Source organism: Pterocles gutturalis, unplaced genomic scaffold, assembly GCF_000699245.1.
Source record: "Pterocles gutturalis isolate BGI_N339 unplaced genomic scaffold, ASM69924v1 scaffold9222, whole genome shotgun sequence".
Classification (NCBI taxonomy): domain Eukaryota; kingdom Metazoa; phylum Chordata; class Aves; order Pterocliformes; family Pteroclidae; genus Pterocles; species Pterocles gutturalis.
The window spans coordinates 117,117-135,963 of record NW_010110197.1 but is presented as its reverse complement, the minus strand read 5'-3'; the positions used below and the strand labels follow the sequence as shown (position 1 = coordinate 135,963).

At 39.1% G+C, this 18,847-nt stretch overlaps 1 protein-coding gene across 1 annotated transcript in view; it reads right to left on the bottom strand.

The window, feature by feature from the left end:
* Window positions 1–3,312: 3,312 nt before the first annotated feature.
* Window positions 3,313–18,847, bottom strand: part of ARHGAP6 (Rho GTPase activating protein 6) — a gene marked incomplete at its 3' end in the record, with an annotated part of 106,910 nt that continues 91,375 nt past the window's right edge. The window contains exons 5-9 of the mRNA XM_010073246.1: window positions 15,392–15,587; window positions 12,135–12,190; window positions 8,193–8,343; window positions 6,910–7,058; window positions 3,313–3,492 (exon numbers count right to left, since the gene is read on the bottom strand). Coding sequence (XP_010071548.1) covers window positions 3,313–3,492; window positions 6,910–7,058; window positions 8,193–8,343; window positions 12,135–12,190; window positions 15,392–15,587 — 732 coding nt within the window. The remainder of the gene's footprint in view (window positions 3,493–6,909; window positions 7,059–8,192; window positions 8,344–12,134; window positions 12,191–15,391; window positions 15,588–18,847) is intronic.

The following is an 18,847-nucleotide window of genomic DNA, read 5'->3' as shown; positions in this document are numbered from 1 at the left end:
TGCAAGTGTAGAAATGATATGCATGTAATTAGAAACTTACAGTTATAGAAAATTACTAAATTGGTATCTCAGGAAGATGTTACAGAGCTGCAATAACTATTGTTGAATTATTTGTTTAACTGACAGTTGTGGCTGAGTAGTTCTCTGGATGAGAACTTGAAATTCAGGGACAGAAGGGAAACTGAGGCACTGCTGAAATAAGAGCTGTTGCAGCTGCTGAGCATATACTGGGATGGATCATAGGGCTCTGAGGTTGTCAGAGCCCCAGAAGAGGATGTTCTGAGATTGTGGAGCTGGCTGCTACGTAAGTCACAGCTATTGAGACACAGAAAGGGAGAGGGACCCTTGAAGTGTCTCCTTTGTGCTGTCCCTCGCTACTGATGTGGCACAGAGAGGCAGCATGTGACTGTCTCCCCAGACGGGGGGCCACAGTAGCTTTTAACTGTGAAAGTAAGAAACTTCAGACACTATGCAGTGGTTCTTTGCAGGAGGGCTGGATTTGGGCACTGGGAGATGGAAATGCGTGACCAAGCTGCTAAATGCATAACCTCTCTTCTCCATCCTCCATGTCAAGTCAAAGCCAATGAGACAGGGTGTGGTCAAATGTTCCTCCCTGCATCCAGCTGCTTGGCACAGTTCAGGGACTGGCATAGAACAGTCCTTTGTACATTCCCGCAAAACATTTTAATCTGTCCCAAAGACTCACTGAAATGGGTAAGAACTGGATATGAAAGACCTTAACATCAATGAAGGAAGGTAGAACCCATCTTCTATATGAAATCCACATGTTTGCATATTACTAATGTCAATGAGAATTGCTTAATAAAAACAGTCCCCAGTATGCTGGGTCATTCTGACAAACAGCAGCTTCCTGACCCACCAATACATCGGAATCATGCTGATATTGTGGTCTGGGCACCGCAACACATACTGGTTTCCTAGGTTTTATTTCACAAATTTTGTTCTAGTTTCAATGCTGAAGCCAATCACAGTTTTACAACCTCCCCATATACAAAAGTAACAGAAAAAAGATAAACCAAACACAAAAACACCTTAACAGCAATACACTGCTGTAGCTGAATGCTCCTGTCCAGATGTTTTCCTTTTTGTAAGTAGCATAAACGTCAAGTATAAACAGCAGGTCTGGTTTGGCCCCGCTCCTGTGGGTTTGGAAAAAGAATTGCTGCTGCCTGATTAAAAATGACCAGAGTTTTATTACAAGTCTTTTCCTTTCAATGCATCTATTACCAAATGATGCACTGGGCTAATTATCTTCAGGATACAAAGTGTCTCTCTTTGCCACCGCCGAAAACATGAAAAAGCTGAAAGTCAACCCTGGTAGAAGCTTTACAAAACACAAACTATGAGCAATTTGACACAATTCTACAGAACAAGTATCATGTGAGTCTACACACTACTCTAGAAAACAGGCAGAACTTGATATATTTTTTGTTAAACCACGGCAATGGGAACGGAGAAAGCACCCTGAAATGCTCATCTGTTAGACATTTCTATAAATTTCACATCAATGTATTTCAGCTTTCAGGAGAGCATCTGAGATAGGTTTGTCTTTCTCTCACATGCAGCTAGCCTCTCATTCTGAAATCTGATTCTAATCTCCCTCCACAATCTGAAAAGCTACTCCAGAAAACAAAAGAAAACTACTCTTTCTTCCACACTGCATTTAATTTTCAGCTGAAAATACAAACATTGAAGAGATACAGGAATAAATCCATCACAATTTAAAGAGACTATATGTTAGTTAGTCTGACCCTAAGCTCCACCCTTTCCACATTGAAGGTCTGAATGTGTGCCTGAAGTATTACGTACTGAGATACGGCTGTGCCATAAAATGTTCTTAAAGAGAAACTACTCTAAGAATATTTCAGTTATTGCAAGTATTTGTATTCAAGTATTATTTTAAACTTGCTAGTGCCATCCATGCTCTGGGCCAGCAGACTGTTGCACAAGAGTGAAGTTCTGTCACTTTCTTTTCCTGCTGTGGAAGGAAAAATAGCACCTTAAGTTTCCCCAAACTGTGAAAAGCACTTGAAAAAAAAAAAAAAAAAAAAAAAGATTGCTCAGTGTCTCACTGGAACAAGAATAAAAATAAAGCAAAGGATGTAATGAAAGGCAATACGGTGTGAGGGAAAAGACGAGAAAACCACAGAGAAGTTCATCTGAGGCTAGGATTGACAGGCAGGGCTCGTGACTGCTTTCTCATTCTCTTCTGCTTGTTGAAATCTGGTAGACACTTTCCCTCTTACAGTACTATGTGGCCATCAGTCCCACTTGCCACAGTCTAAGCTTGTCCATCTTCTCCCACCAAGGTTGTATCCAGCATCCAGCTTTGCTGTGGAGCACTGAAGGAGATTTCCAGAGCATTCTTCCTCTTGCTTTGGGAACTGATATCCTCAGTATAACATACAGTGCTGCTTAGTGTCAAGATACAACAACCAGAGCTATTTTCACCTTTTCAAGACTACTGGCTTTGTAAAGACATGAATGCCTACTAAAATTAAGACAGGATAGTGAGCCCCACTAGGTCTGACTGGCTTCTGCTATCCCAGAGCAGGGCTCTCTCAGGCACAAGTCACACTGACCTTTAATTTTGTAGATAAGAAGAGAAAAAGGTAAAGCTACAGAATGAACTATCCAGGTAACTGCTAGGCAAAAGGAGTGTGATTTAAGTAAGCTGCATGTTAAGTAAGCAACATGTCCAAGTCCAAGGTCATAACTGTTTATAGGAAGAACTTCCTCACATCAGCACGAGAACAAAATGCTACTTATGAACTACACAGATTTATGCTTTGCTCCTCTTATGCAACTGACAAACGAGAAAGCTTTGTCTTTTATCTCCATTCAACCAACAAGAAAATCTTTGGTAGGGAAGGCTGTTCCTTGAATCACCCAAGGATCTTTTCTCCCTGCAGAAAAATTGGCTCCAAAACCGAGAGGTGAAAGGTCATTTTCAGTCTTGTCTTCAAAACTAATGAGCAATGCTGGTGCGTTTTTTAGTATGCAGCTAAATAGCCAACCCCATCATTTTCACAGACAGAAATCTTCTAAGGAAGATACTCTTTATCTATATAGCAACCACTCCAGACAAGAAGTAAGCACACATTTTTAATATTATTGCTTATTGCAAAGCATTCTCCTTGATGGAAGACTACTTTTTCTACCAATAGTAATTAACCCTAATTTAATGCAGTTTCCACAGTTTATTTCATCCTAGTCTATTATAATATCGACCAGGTATTTCCTCATTTAAGTCAAAATGCATAGGAGTAACGTGAAGGAACATCCACCTACCATGAAAAGGGCTTCATAGTTTTCAATCATCTTTTGTACAACAGCTATGATAGCAGTACTCTCTTCAGCTCGAGCTGAGCTCTGAACTGAGAATTCTTTGTCTGTAGATTTCTGCTTGTGCAACAAGTTAGGGCCAAAGATGGTAGCCAGATTAAGTGAAGTCATTTTGTTCCCAGTAACCTAGAAAATAGAGTATTAATGGGGTTAGGTCTCCCAGGGTCTAATGTATACAGATTTGTATGTACAGACACACATTTACACACACACGAGCGCACCCGCCCTGCCATTTGGCATACAGTTCATTCATCAAAGCCAAAACCAAGTGCTAGTCAAATAAAAAATGAAATAAAAACATTTAAATACTTTGGCCATCTCTGCAACAAGCACTGTGGATTTTCTGGATATATCTTGAAATGGATTGGAGGAGTAGAAGGTGGAACAGTTGCCTGCTCTTAATTCCCTGGAAGCTCAGCAGTGGCATACTTCTGAACTCAGGGAAACCTCCTCCTACTTCACCATCTCAGCATACTACTGTCTCTTAGGAACAAACAGTGAAAACTGTTAGCTTTCTCAAGTAGCACTCATGATTTGAAACAGATATAGTGAGGAAAAACATACTTTTCCATGTTTAAACAGTTCAGATAATTAAGAAGGGTGCTCATTACTTTTATTAGTATTTTCCTGTCTTTTTGCTTGTTTCCTAGAACATGCCAAATGTTTACTTGCTGGGTGATTATTGTGTTTTGTTTTGTTGCATTTTTACTTTTTTTTTCCTACTTTTAAAACTCTATGTTCAAAGAAGCAATAGTAACCTGATTTTGGAGGAATTAGAAGGCCAGGAATACATACCAGACTAGATAGAAATTATCAGAAAAATATGTCATATAGATTATTAAACAAAAATTTTAATTGTCATATTTGTGATTAGACTACTTTTCCCCCATTCTGTTCTTTTAACAGAGCAAAAACCAGGGGTCATGTGCTTCCTCTCTGTGTCTCCACTTGGTTACTATTCTGGGAATGCAGAAGAAGTCAGCAGTTTGACCATATAAAACTGTAAGTGAATTTCAGCTGTTGACCCAGTATTTCTTGTAGGCTATTTTTTAAAGAACAACAAAAAAAAAGTTATTTTTCATTGTTTCAGTTACCTTAGAACTAATTAATTTTTGAAAGAACAGAAAGAGGCACCAAAAAGAGGCAGTAAAAGTAGCATTTGAAGAAATGAGCGGTACCAACCGAATCTTTTCAAAGTAGTATTTTAATTTTCTTTTGTAGCTGGTCATTTACTGAATACTCCAGTCAAACTTACAACTGCACACCGACTGCACCTAGTTTATTTTTTACAGAGCTCAACTAGACAGCATAGAGATGGTACTAAAAAGAGCTTTTCCTTTTATTGGTAGGGCCACTGTGTAATCTTGGAAAGACATCTGCACTAAGTAGGTGCATGAGCAGTCATAACAAACATGTTGGCTCTTTGTTTAGAGACTCATCCCAGCATGACTGTGAGTACAGCACACTCCCTTATTTGTGCACCACCACGCACCTGGCTGTTTTTTCGGGTGACCTGCTTCTCAAATACTGTCAGAGTAGTGAGCCACCAAGGATGCACAGGCATGCAGTGTCTTGAGTGTGCCAGGAGCAGCCTCTGGCTGTGCCTGGATCTGTATGTGCAGGCTGTTCGTACAAACAGTGAGCCTTTTCTTAAGGGCAGCCTCGGGGCATCCCTTAAAAATTTAATCATATCCACTGAAATTAACTGAATGAGTAATTTTAATAAAGTTAGTCATCCATCTTCATGTTCATAAGAGAAGGGCTTTTGGAAGAAATTGTGAAGAGGGCCTGTGTGCCAAAGCTTGGCTGTTTTCCTTCCAGTGATAGCAAACAGTCTGATATAATACTTTCTCTTGCCCTGTATGCTTTTATTCACTTAATTATTCATTAATAGCATAAATAACTGTGAACAGAATACTGTATAATCTATAAAAGGTAACCAATTGCACACGGTATTCCTCATGCTTACAACAGAATCATAGAATCATAGAATCACAGAATCATTAAGGTTGGAAAAGACCTCAAGGATCATCAAGTCCAACCATCAACCCACACCACCTAACTCACTAAACCATGTCCTGAATACTGCCAAGACAGCTTACACAAACTTGCCTAGCCAAAATACCTGTAGCAGAGCTGATGTACTGTTAAGGGGAATGTAAATGCCTTTAATACAACTGTTGGGCCAAACCAACTCTTTTAGGCAGCATCCTCTAGCCCCGCAATTAGATCCTCTTGGGTACATTCCTGAACCCACAGTGAACTCTTTGCGGGACCAGGGGGACCACGACCTTAGCTGGCTTATACATGCGATGTTTTTAAGCACAGTACAATTGTTACAGGCTGCTCTTTTTAAAAGTTTTCCATCATAGTGGTGTAGTTATTTATCAGCTCCCTGCTGAGGACAAAAACAATAGCATTTAAAGTGGATTTAAAAGTGAAATAGGCCTTGAAGTCACATACAGCACATTGGAAGTTAGGACTTGAGGCAGAAATTCGGCAACACTCAGTCTCCAAGTGCCAATTGTTAAGACCAGCCAGACCAGCAAAAGGTGTCAAAATTTGACAGAAGTGAGGAGGGTTTTCCAACTGGAAGACAAAATTCTCTAGGACATTCAGAAGAGTAACTTAGAAGTAACTTCAGAAGTAGTCTCTGCTCCAGTTCTGAAGACAGAGAAACCCTTCACACAGATAAACTGGTACAATTTTGTTAAGCAGTGACAGACTGTATCCATCTCTTTCAAAGTTAACAGAGTTGATGCCTTTTGCAGAGCAGCTCTCTAGTTCAAGCATTTTCCTGGCAGAAAATGGGAAGCCTGTATTTTAAGATCTTCTCTAGTTTCAATGGCTTGGATGCACACATGTGAATGCTCAGAAGTACAGCTCAGCTACACGGCTATGGGTGTTCTTGTCTCTATGGGACAGGTGCACTCCAGACTCTCCACTGTATTTGGTCCAGAACGTAACAGAAAGGAGGCCAGAAGGCAAACAGGCAAAGATGGACCCTGCCTCCAATCAGTGATTGCACTAGTGATTGCACTCCAACAGTTGCAAGGGCACTGCTGTAATTCCTGTCCTTTATTTTTATTCTTCACTACCTAGAGCATAAAAGGAAGCTAAGGGAACCAAGAAGTGAGCTGCTGTGTCCAAAGGTCATATAAGAAAACAACAGTAGAGAACAAAAAAGAGAATGAAGAAGTATACTCTTGAATGCCTGACACTTTCCTATGTAGGTACTTTTTCTATAGAACATAATAGGATAAAACAAGGAGGGAAAAATTATGGATAACATTAGATATGCCTAACAACAAGGTTGATTATGCTGCGAATCTCCCAAAGGAAGTGGTAGACTCTTTACTGATTAAATCATACAAAAATTAAACTCTCACAGCCCTAAGGACATAGTAAACAACTAAATGGCAAATGTGCAGGCAACAATACGGCATCTCTCCCATCTTTCAGGGGTTTGTTTCACAGCTTTAAAGATCTCTTTTCAGACCACAAATTAAGCAAAGTCAAAGGACACAAGTGACCGGGACTTACCTCTTGGCCATCTTTGTCTGTGGTGTCTTCTGCGTGGCCAGCCACTGTGGAGAGGAACTGCAGGAGCCGGTGTAGGGTATCGCAGTTACAGGGAGGTAGAAGATAAATGAGAAGCTGTAAGGTGCTTAGCTGTTCATCTGGCTCTAATACTAAGAGGGGAAAAAATACATTCTAAGAAAATCACTCCAACTAACCTAAAAGCAAAACAAATATACTGTTCCCAGTCCAAAGGAAGGTGTAAGAATAGATTTGTTGAAGGACCAATTTCCTTATAATGTCGTAAGCAAAAGAGAAAACTCAAAGGAAATATCAAAACTGTAACAAATGCTGTTATGGGATTTTTGCCTTGGTTGGTCAACATTTTGCTCACAGGTTAATAACATCTTTCCTCAGAGATGAGGAAAAATTTATGTTGCACACTCCATCACTGTCACTGGACACAAAAATCCTGCTTAATTTTCCACTTACTCCATTCATTTAGGTATAGCTACTGGTATATAATGGGCACCACTGGGAACAATTCCAGTCAGGTTTATGCTTGAGCCATTTCAAATGGGTTTTCTTACAATTTCACATCTTGCAGTACTGGGAGACTGGAAAAGCAACTAGAGCTATAAAGGATGTCCTGCAACCACCATCACTTTAACCTTCCAAAATGCAATGGCAGCCAGTGACAAAGGTGGGACAGAGGCAGGATCTTGGATGTGAAGGCTAGAAAGAGGCTGAAGAACACGTACCAGGCAGCAGCTTAAACTTGAAGGCTCCAACTTTACTTTTTCACAAATCTGTGAGAGTCTGCACTTAGGTCTTAGGCAACACATTTGGGAGTACTTAATACAGTGGCTTTGAGGACCGTTAACTATGATGAAACTTGAACTTTTGAAGCTAGGTTTTTTAAGCCACTCTGCAATTTTGGTCAGTGAACAGCTCTAAAAATTAAAAGCATTAATAGTGCTATGATACCAGGATTCAAATAGGGGTCTGTCACCTGCTACTGCTGAACAGATGACAGGGTCAGGATTTAATAGATAACATGAATCACATCCTATATACAAATGCAAAAATAGGTATAATAAGTGAAATCTCTGTTGTTCTAGTTTTCTGGGCTATATTTACACAGTATGAAAACCAAGACCTCATCAAATTTATACTATCCAAATATTTGGAATAAATCAAGGCTAGAGTATTAAACTAATAGAAAAAATAATATGGTTAGTAGAGATTAAAGAATTCAATCAGATAAGCTTTTGAAAATCAGTAAACCAAGATGCAGCAGAGCTCACAGAGAGTGTTGATGAAAGGTGTATAAAGTTCTCTGGTGAGAAGTGGGTCAGGCATGTCACGCAGAAATTCCTTTAATAAAGCAGCAACATCATGAATGCTGTGCTCTTCGTCTAATACCACATCTACACCCCGGTCAAACTCTTCACGTAACTGAAAAAGATCATGACACAAAACCGCAGTCACTTATTGTCCCAATTAGTACAACCTAACACAGAAAATCTTTTAAGATGTAGATTTACTCATTTTCACTTTCCAGATTGGACATGACTAGTTTTAAGGTCAAAAATATAATTCATGTCTAATTGTTGCTTATTTCATGATACATAACTTAAGGTTTGTACCGAACTCTAATAAAATACAATTCTTTCTTTCCAGATAATATGTGGCACTCATTTATGAAAAATGTGCCCAAGTAAATACAATTTTTGCAGAAATAGAAGATTAATATTGAAGGCAGAAACCAGGGAGAATAAGGAAAATTGCAAGAAAGGCTTTCTTATACCACTTTACTGCATTATCCCTAGATTTTAGGACCAGAAAGACTAAAACTGCATTTCAGAACATTTCTGATTTTGTACAAAAACATTGTTAATAAGACAATATTAAAATCCACCAAACGCACATTTCTCTTTTGATTTAAGAGAAAATGTATGTATGTAAGCATAAGCAGTAAGCAGCCAGGTCCAATAAGACTTCATGGCATTTGTCCACACATATCTTGTTCTGCTTTCCTAATTTAGTTATATGCACTAAGTGATCACCATTAGGGAGTTAACAAACAGCAAGCTAATACCATTAGGCGGTACTGCTATTTTGTTCCAGTTCCAGTCCTTAGACAAATTCTGTATAACTCAAAGGCATGGCACTTCCCAAAGGCAGAAAAAAAATCCCTTTCCCACATCCAATATGCCTTATGAAACGATAAAAGCCTGCCTTTCTGGAGAGATTTCCCAGCACCAACAGCAGAATACTTTCTTCATGCTGAGAGCTCCACCTTTTACTCTCATTTTGAAAATAGTCAAGATATTTTAAAACTATTTCCTAGGAAAATTTCATATTTTTGATAATATTATGAAGTATCATGAGCTCATATGTATCTTCTCAAAGAGTAATTATATCTAAATCTTACTAAACAAGAGGAAATTTGAGGTATCAGCTTTCTTTACCAGGATTATTGCAGACATACTAAAAAGAAGAAAGAAGGTAAATCATATGCAAACTATGTGTTTGTGATAATCTGTGGCAAATCTTGGTCATAGGCAAGTCTATCTTGAGTGTGTATAGTGTGGAGGAATGTAGAAAATCCCATATTTTCATCTGAAACTGTGCTTTCATAACAGGTCTGAAAGGTATTCTATAAAAACTACAGCCTCCTTTCTAATTTATTAAGACTGCTTTTAGCATTATTAATATCAGTCATTAATAATAATGAATAATTATGCTATGAAGACCAGAAATTGTTCTTTGTCTAGTATTATGCTTTCCCCTGCTGATTTGTGGTCAAACATTTTCCCATGCCAACCTGAGGATTTCATTCCCAGCTCAATTCTACTCTTCAGACTGGTGGCAAATGGAGCACATCCCTGTGGAGCACCATAAATTACCTCTATCCAGGAGGTGCTTCTGCACTTACTGCCCAAAAGCAACTGAGGAAACAGATTAGCACTGCATCAGGAATTCAGACTTCCCACATAGCTGCCTATATCATAAATTGCCGTTACAGCCTTGAACATGGCACTTCTGATCTGACACCCTGTGAGGCCTACAGAGATGTCCTAATTAGCACAATATCAGATAATCATTGGTGAAACACGGCCATGTGTCAGGCCCAGGTGTCATGGCTGTTAAAAACTCTGTATTTCTGAGTTTAATCTTTAGGTCTCTCAGACTTAATTCACAGGGAATACTTTCAGGCTTTTGGAAAATACACCTGGTGAACTATAGCATCAACCAGAGATTAAGATGTGAGAGCTGAGGACATCCCTGCTGGGAGAGGGGATGGGATAGCATAGCTCCAGCCACATCGCTCTTCAGCCGCAGGGTCTGGCAGTTGCTTCAACTACAGAGCTGCTGCCAAGTCACCAGCCATAGCGGGCTGTCCACTCTAAGCTCAGCAACGATGCTCTGCTCAAGCATCTGCACAGTTCCTGGGCACCAAGCTGGTACCTGGAATCCTGATGTCCCAGACCTACCACCTTTAGTCAACACCAGCTCAGGAATCTTTGTCCTACACCCCACTGAATGTGAAGGAGGTTACTTGTAACAGACACACTTGTTCTAGATTTTCTCTTCCTGGTCACCAACCAAAAACCCCGCTGGCACATGTGTTTACCTCCTTCTGTATTTATTGCAACAAACTACAGTTGAAACGGGACATTATCTAACTGTGGGAAGAAGGGAAACAAAACTATGCCCACTTTCTACACAAGAAAAACTAATGAACAGTTGCAAAAGCACACCAAAATCTGAGCACCGGGTTTGGCTTTCCATGGTTCAGAAAATGAGTGGAATTTTAATTGAATCCAGACTTTCCCATGTGTTCATGTTGACAGCATTTATTATTGTAACTGCAAGGACTGAGATGATGCTTCCATGTTGTTTAATGAAATACATTAGTTCACCTAATTCAATAAATTAGTCCATGTAACAGAATACATAAATACCCAAATATCTTGATTTCCTCAGCTTTTGGAAACACAGTAAAAGAAAAACTGGTGAAAGTCATTGATGTTTGAAGTAATGCTTTGTTTGCAAGTAAATGATACAAGCCCTCTGCTTTTTCCCCAGAGGTATGATGCAATTGTACTCACCCCTGAATGGTAATGTATGTTTTGACATTTAAGCTTCTAAAGCAAATGACAGGCAACTTACTTTTGAATACTTTATCTAGTTCGGTGTTGATCTAACAACTGCCTCTGCAGGCCATGAATGTTTTTAGCTTTGTGTTACACCAGTCACTCAGCAATAGAGAGACTGGTAGAGAATAAGCTACAAAGCAGTAGGCTATACTGTCCTACCAGTCAGAATCAAGTCAGTTTAGCTATTCAAGGTAACTTTCCAGAACACCAAACATTATCCTGTGTAGTTTTTGCAACAAAGAACTATTACTTCTGGGATCAGATGCAGTCAAGCTTTTTTTTTTTCTTTTCTATTTTTTTCTTTTTTTTTTTTTTCTATTTGATTTTTTTTGTCTTCTACTTCCTGGTAGGGGTATTTTCCTGTAAGTTATCCCCTCTCTAAGCATCATGCAACCATTAAGCACTATTTTCTACTGCTCTAATTCAACATGTATTCCCAATTTCTGGGAACAAAAATGCAGTATCTAGGGCTGAGGAAACACCTACTTCTGACTTTGTCTCTGGAACCTAACTGCACACTCTCTTTGCTTTTTCAACATTTGGCTGAGACTAGGACTTGGATGGGTCTGCTTTGACCTTCAAGCTTAACAGGGGTAAAAGTAAGGTGATACTTGGGAGCAGCAATTTGAGGGTCAAAGAGATTGTTCTGTACTTGCATATTTTCTCATACTGTAAGTTTTCCAAAAAAGATTTACAGTTTGGGTTTACTTCGGGAGCTTCAGCTGTTTCTGAGATGCATCTAGCAGCCAAGATTTTTTTCTTCCCTACAGTGTAACCTTTGGAAAATTTCATCACTGTAGTCTATTTGGATCTCCAGCCCTGTGCTACTTCTGCAGAGCAAAACATACAGAGACTGTTAACCTGCTGAGAACCTGACAAGGATTTCACCAAATGTAAAAGATGACTGGAAATGGCCTGTTATGAGCCATCAGAAAAAAAACCAAACCAAAACCAGTGAAGTCACTGACCCACAAAGCCTGAATTTCACCAGGTGACAGATGGGGAGGAAATCACTTAACAGAAAGGAATCGGGTTTGTTTGTATGATAGCTGATGAGGGAAAAGAGTATCCATATCCACTCACCTGTCTTACTCTCTTTTTTGAGCTTCCAACTCTGAATATTCCTACTGTCTGGAGACCTGCAAGTGTAGCACATCAGACAACTGTTTCATTGTTTAATTTTCTGCTGAAAATTGCATTGAACCAAAGCAATATGGGCTATGTGTGTATACTTACAAGAGTGAAAAAAAGCCAATGTATTTCTCTACAAACTTGTACTTACCACGCTGAGACAAAACTCAGCTGTCTTGGATTAAGAAGCCATCCAGTGTAGTTCTTAAGGACCTCGCATCACCTGACCTGCAAAATGGCATCTTCATGACATTTCTTGTGATGCCATTTCAGTAGTGCCACTACTACTTTGTGAGGGACAGAGGTATGCAGAGGGTGAAGCACTGCTCAGCATTTGGAGGTGGCACTTCCAGGACTGACATCAAAGGAAACAGGCAATAAATTAACTAAATACTTGGGTGTTGAGCTGTATCTTTGGACACAGGAAGCAGCTGGTGTTTGTGGTTACCCGCTAGGTCTATAGCACCTGTCACCATAAAGCTGAGAGTTTCCTTCAAATGGACATAAGTAGGGCACTCAGACATATTACAAGAGGGAAGAACTCAACCTGGGAGTTGTGTGCAGTTTATAGGGTAGGAACAGCTAATATACAGAGGGAAAGCCATGAAGAAGGAAGTACCGTTGTACTTCAGGCAAAGTGCAGAAGGTGTGCCTCTTGTGTCATTTAGACTTAAAGTGATTTGGGAATGGGTATTGCCTGCTATTCCACAAGAAATCAGGTCAAACCTTCTTCTAGCCCTGCAGATACCACCAGAATATCAAACAAACAATAACGTGTCTGTTGAATGGACATGCTTTGCCGAGTAACAGAAACTGAAAAATCTGACAATAAATATCACCTCAGAGGTGACATGTTCTTTAGCAATGAGAATGTGAGTGGAAATTTTAGAGACTTTAGTGGCTGTGTACACAATGTAATTTTACACAGTTAGACATCTTTTGTAAAAAGGGTGATATTATCTATAACCTTTGAAAAGTTTATGGTCTAACAAAGGCTACTCTACAACATTCATTTTCTCTACTGACATACAGGAAATGTAAAATAACCTTGTAAAACAAATGCCATTGGACAGCCATGAGGGTACACTTGTTTGCTACAGATATGTAACTTCACAGTGGTGTTTGGAGTTGCAGATTTTCAGAGAAATTAGGATAGGGTCCTGCCTTTTATTTTTTAGTCTCAACATGATACCTGTCTTCAAATATTCTTCTGTCTTTGGTTAACAGAAAATTAAATTGATGGAGTAACATTTAGTAAACCCAGGAACATTGGCAGGGAATCATCTGAGATGGAGATACTCATATTGGGCAAAAACTGGAGGCTGGTTACCAATTCCTGCACAAACATACAGTATTTGTTTTACACTGAGGGTCTGCAGAAAGTCAAGCCTTTACAACTCTGGGACATGATCCCAGGGAAAACAGGGAAGGTGAACAAGGCCAGGGGCTTTTATGGCTAAAAACATAACCATTTTTTTTTGTCAGATAACATTCAAAATTATAATTTAAAGCATTAGTGAGAAACCCCTAGGTGATTCGCTGCTGAAAAATTGGCCTAAATGCATACAGGCAAATATTTTCAGAATCAGAAACTTGGTCCATCATATAGCCTGGAATGATGCTACAGGATCATTCCTGGAACAGAAAGTCTTCTATTATCCCTAAAGCCAATGAGCAAACAGTAGTGTCCGTCTTCTGCAATCTTGACATTTCTCAAAGTCAACCATCCCCATGACTTATTTTGTGAATGGCAGATTAAATTGAAAATTGAAGAACATCAGTATTTGCCCCAAATTATCTCAGATTATTGTGTCATGGGATACTACAGTGCACTCTTAGAAAATGCACCAAAAAACTTCATAAATTTTCTTTAAAAGGAAACTTTAATGTAAAGCAAATAATTTAGTAAAGAACATCGTATAGAAAAGAATCTTTCTTAGGACTGTGGGTTAAGTGGATTGAAAAATTTAACACAGATGTTCAAGTGACATAAAATCACAGTATCCAAGGGTACTCAGCTGGATGGCTTTTTTGGCTGATTCAGACACTTTTATGAATTCTCCAGACTCAGCTATCCTTGCTAAAAGGGACAGAATTCATTCATCTCAAGGTTAAACATCCCCACACTTACTTGTTAGCCATGGTATCTAATCTCTGTAAAAGGCTAACAATGACTCTCTTTCGCAATTTTCCTTTACATATTTGTAAGCAACACGGTTTTCAATTATGTATTGTAAAAGCTTAGCATTGTTGTTTAAATTGCAGTCCCTCATCTCCAAAAGCCTTTCATTCAGAGTGAGTAAATTATTTCCCTGTGGTCAAATTAGGTATCAAATGCATCATTTGGTGTTGCAGTTACCATTACTTAATGTTTTGTTTATTATCTGGCCATGTGATAACTCTGTCTCAATGTGGTCCAATTATTTTGGTTCTCAATAAAAATCTTTACAAGACACATTGGGAGAGATGTTGAACAGATACCTTGATTAACTATTGTTTCTGCATTACATAAAGCTGGTGGGAGGCTTGTGTCTGGATGATCATGAAGACAATATTCAGGAGAATATTGTCAGGAGTTTATAATTCCCTTTGGAGAGAGCAGGACTGAGCCTGAGCCTGGTCAGGAAGACTCAAGCCAGGGACAAACTGAGTAGCCTGCATGTAAGCCTTGTAGGGAACAGGAAAAAGCTTCTTGGAGCTTAATATAATTTAGCATGGGGATTTTTTCTTTCTCTGAGCCTCTATCTTCAAATGCTGTTTCTAATTAGCTCTTGCACTGTAGCATAAACAGCGAATTTAGCTCTTACAACTTAAGATCCACTGGTTATGAAGAATAACTCCAGGCTGACTGGCACATTTCAGACTTTCATTCTCAACCATGGGTAAACACACGGGGTGTGAAGAGCTGCTCCTACAGAGCTAAGCACTCCAGCACTAGATGAACAACCCTCAAGAAATGTCTTCTTTGTGCTGTATAGGCCAGTCTTCAAGCTTGTAGCACTGATTCTCACTTTGGGAAGATAACATCTAAGTAATTATTTGTGAGACAATATCTTTAGCAAGGGACAAAACAGAAGGGAAAGTGTCTGACTTTCAAAGATGTCCTTGCAATTGGAACTACACGCTTGCTTCTCAAAATACACATTTATTTATATAAAATAAAATGTAAAAATACATCTGCCACTCCTGGGAAAACGAAATATTCTTACCATGCTTTTCCAAATGCTGGCAGCAACTATCTACAAGCCGGGGAACCTGCCTGTAAATGGGGTTCAGGCTTAGTTTCTTATCTCTCGCCTTTTCTTTCTTGCTCTGGGCTTCTGCTGGCAAAGAGAGCTGTAGAGCCTCTAACAATCGTGACTGATTGTCATCAAGATCTGTAATAGAGTCCACAGACATCGCACCCTGTAAAATACACACATGAACAATCAGTACGGCTGGAGAAATGTAAACACTGCAGGACCTTATCTAACAAAGACTTTTGCCTACCTGTATTTTAAACAAACTAATATAAGCATACAATTTGCTACACAGTTTTTCTAAGTTAATGAAGTTATAATACCAGCGTAATGGATGGGAAAACCACAATGATACCAATGCTATTATTACCATACTACAAGGAATACAAATTAGATACTGAAAAAACTAAATGCTTTCCACTCACTCTGCACACCTTTTTATTGTTGTAAGCCTGCGCATACTGCAGGACAAGGATGAATCATGGTCTGTCTGTGCACTTCAGCAGTAGGATATTTATGTGCATGAAGATATATACACATTTCTAAACCTGATTCCCTACTTCTTCTGCAGCTTGGGCCACTGTATCTGAAGATGATGCAAATAGGTTTACAACCTTGCACCACATACAGTTAACTAGTAACACAAATATATACAATGCAGAGATTGAAATAATAACATGCTATTGTAGAACAAAGAGATGCCAGAGAAGTAGAGAGGTAATATTTTTTAGATAATTCTACTTCATGTAACTTAATATTTTAAAATCATCAGAATTCCAGTGAAGGTTTTGAAAACTATGTTTGGATTACAGCAACGCACAGAAGTTCAAGCAGTCTGTAAAGGATAAAGCAGCACAAGCAGCAGGAGGTTGATGGCATGTTTCAGTGTTCACACTTGAAAAATTAGATATTTTTTTTTCAAACCACAAGATTACCGTCACTTCAAAATGACCATTTCCCTCAATTGTTACTAAACTTACCAAGCAAAAACATTTTAGGGGACATCTAGGCTTATAAATAATAATCAAACAAAAAGAAAACTTTTGGTTTTAAACCTCATTAAAAGTCTCTATTGTAAATTATTTTCTTTCTTTCTGAAACAAAGGATACATTCTACCATAACATAAAATGTACTGCACAGGAATTCAGCATGGCATCCTAAGAAATAATGAGGAAAATGTGAATTCCTATTCAGAACTTTGCTGACAACTCTAATTTCTTAAAAGCATGCTGTTCTGATGACAGGTATTTCACAGACTGCTGGTGAGATTTCCACGTCTATTAAATGAGAACTATACAACTGCTAGAGAATTTCAAGCTCTAAAAGTATTTTCTTCCATCAGTCTCTAGACAACTGAACTTTACAAAGATTTCTGACTCATAGGCAACTCATACAAAGTCCACTGAGATTTCAAATTAATTTTAAAAATTTTAGTTCATAATATCTTTAAAGAAAAGCACCTAGTTTATCAGGTGTAGGTCTGTTTCTTATGTCTCATGGAAGACTTATAAATAAAACAGTGAAGTTTTTAGATTTTTTTGTACCCACATCTCTAAACAACTACTAGACCCTTTAGAATGCAGCTTTGACCTTGATTTCTGATGTCTTTCAGAAGTGCATTTGCTTGATTCCCTTTACCATTTCCTGCCGAAAGGAAACAAAAAACCCCCAAACCAAACAAGAATCTTTGACTATGATCCATGTGTTTCAAATTCCAACCAAACAATTTTTCTATTTTAAGAGTTTGGGGTTTCAGACATCAAAATTAGTTGAATGACACTGAAAATCCTAACACCATCCTCACCGCTGCAGCTGCCAGGCAGTTCCTGTACAACAGGTGCCCTTCTGTATACCCTGCCTTTACCGGTCCTTCCCTATCTGCAAAGCATCCTCACCTCATGAATCATTATCACAGAGTCACTTAAGTCGGATTCAGATCCCTAAAATAGATGCAAATACAGTCAGTTCACCATTATCCTTGGGCATTTTATCAAAATTGTGGATTAACTGGGGCACTGAGCTGGCTTTAGGAAGAGTGACCTTGAGTTCAGCGGCTGAAGTACAGCACTGCTTGGTGGCAATACCTACTCCAGGCCAGCTCTGGGTTTAAATTTCAAAGTGCACAGGAAAACACTACCAACATACTCCATGGATCCAGATTAAACTTAGCCAGACCTAGGAGTTTGGGCTCAGACAGACCTATATGAGGGCTGAGGAACAGTGTAGGAGATCATGCATGTTGCTGCCTGCTGCTCCAGGACTATTAACCCAGACACAGTGCTACTGGGACTGCAATGCCCAGCAACTGAAGAAAAATCAAGTTCCACCTCCTAGGCACTACCTAGTCCTAGGATACCAGTCCCTGCTCCACCATAACAAGTTCAAATCTAAATAAACTGGGCGAATCTCAAGCTAAAGCACATAGAAACATGAAGGAAAGTGGCGATTAAAGAGGAGAAGGAAAGAGCAAAAAGAAAATGAAGGCCAGAGGGACAGGTGTGAAATGAAGGTCAGATGAAGCTTTTCCTTATTTTTTAAGTGTTACAGAAGGCTTTTCTCTTTTGAAAAACATGACCAATATCATAGAGTATGCACGGGATCAAGTACTATCCATTGCAGATCCATTTCCACTCCATACATTATGCTATTTGAGCAGTAAAGCAGTATGACTGAGCTCCTGATACTTGAATAAACTTTGGCTGTATAATATATACGTAAGTACTATATTGACAGAGAGTCAGAATATTCTCTATAATAAGCACACCAAAATTGCCTTGCTGGATGACCAGGGTCTCAGCTTCCAATTGCTGAGCAAAAATCCTACGCAGAAAATGCAGCAGCAGTGATTTCTGTCTCGCTCTCGGAGCAGAGATAACCACAGCACTCATATCCTGAGCTCTGCAGCCAGCGTTACCTTGTATCTCCTACTGAAAGACTCAGCTGAGTGTTTGAAGACTCACTGGAATACGCAAAAGTGAATGACACAGTTGGAAAGAAGTGAATGGTATGTGATAACAATCCCTACAATTTAAGAGGACCGCACTCCAGGTGTCTGTGCAGCATTTGTGTGATTTGTCAGAGATCATATCACACTCAGTGAAAAGAACAGTAGATGATCCATATCTGGAGACATGAATTATCCTTCTCTCATATGAAAACAAGTTCTGAAGCCAATGGGTGTATAAGGTGAACCTCTATTTTTTTAATCACTGCCTATACCAAATTCTGAAAGAAATCAGCACATTTCCCCTCACACTTATATCCAAGTATACTTTGCACTTTTGTGTGAACACAACTGCCTGTTCATATGCTCTGCACAGGCCAACAGATGTTCATTATGCATATATAACAATGTAAACTTCTTCAAGTATCATGCACTCAGATTTCTGCAGACAGACTGTAGACACTTCAAGCTTCAGCTGACA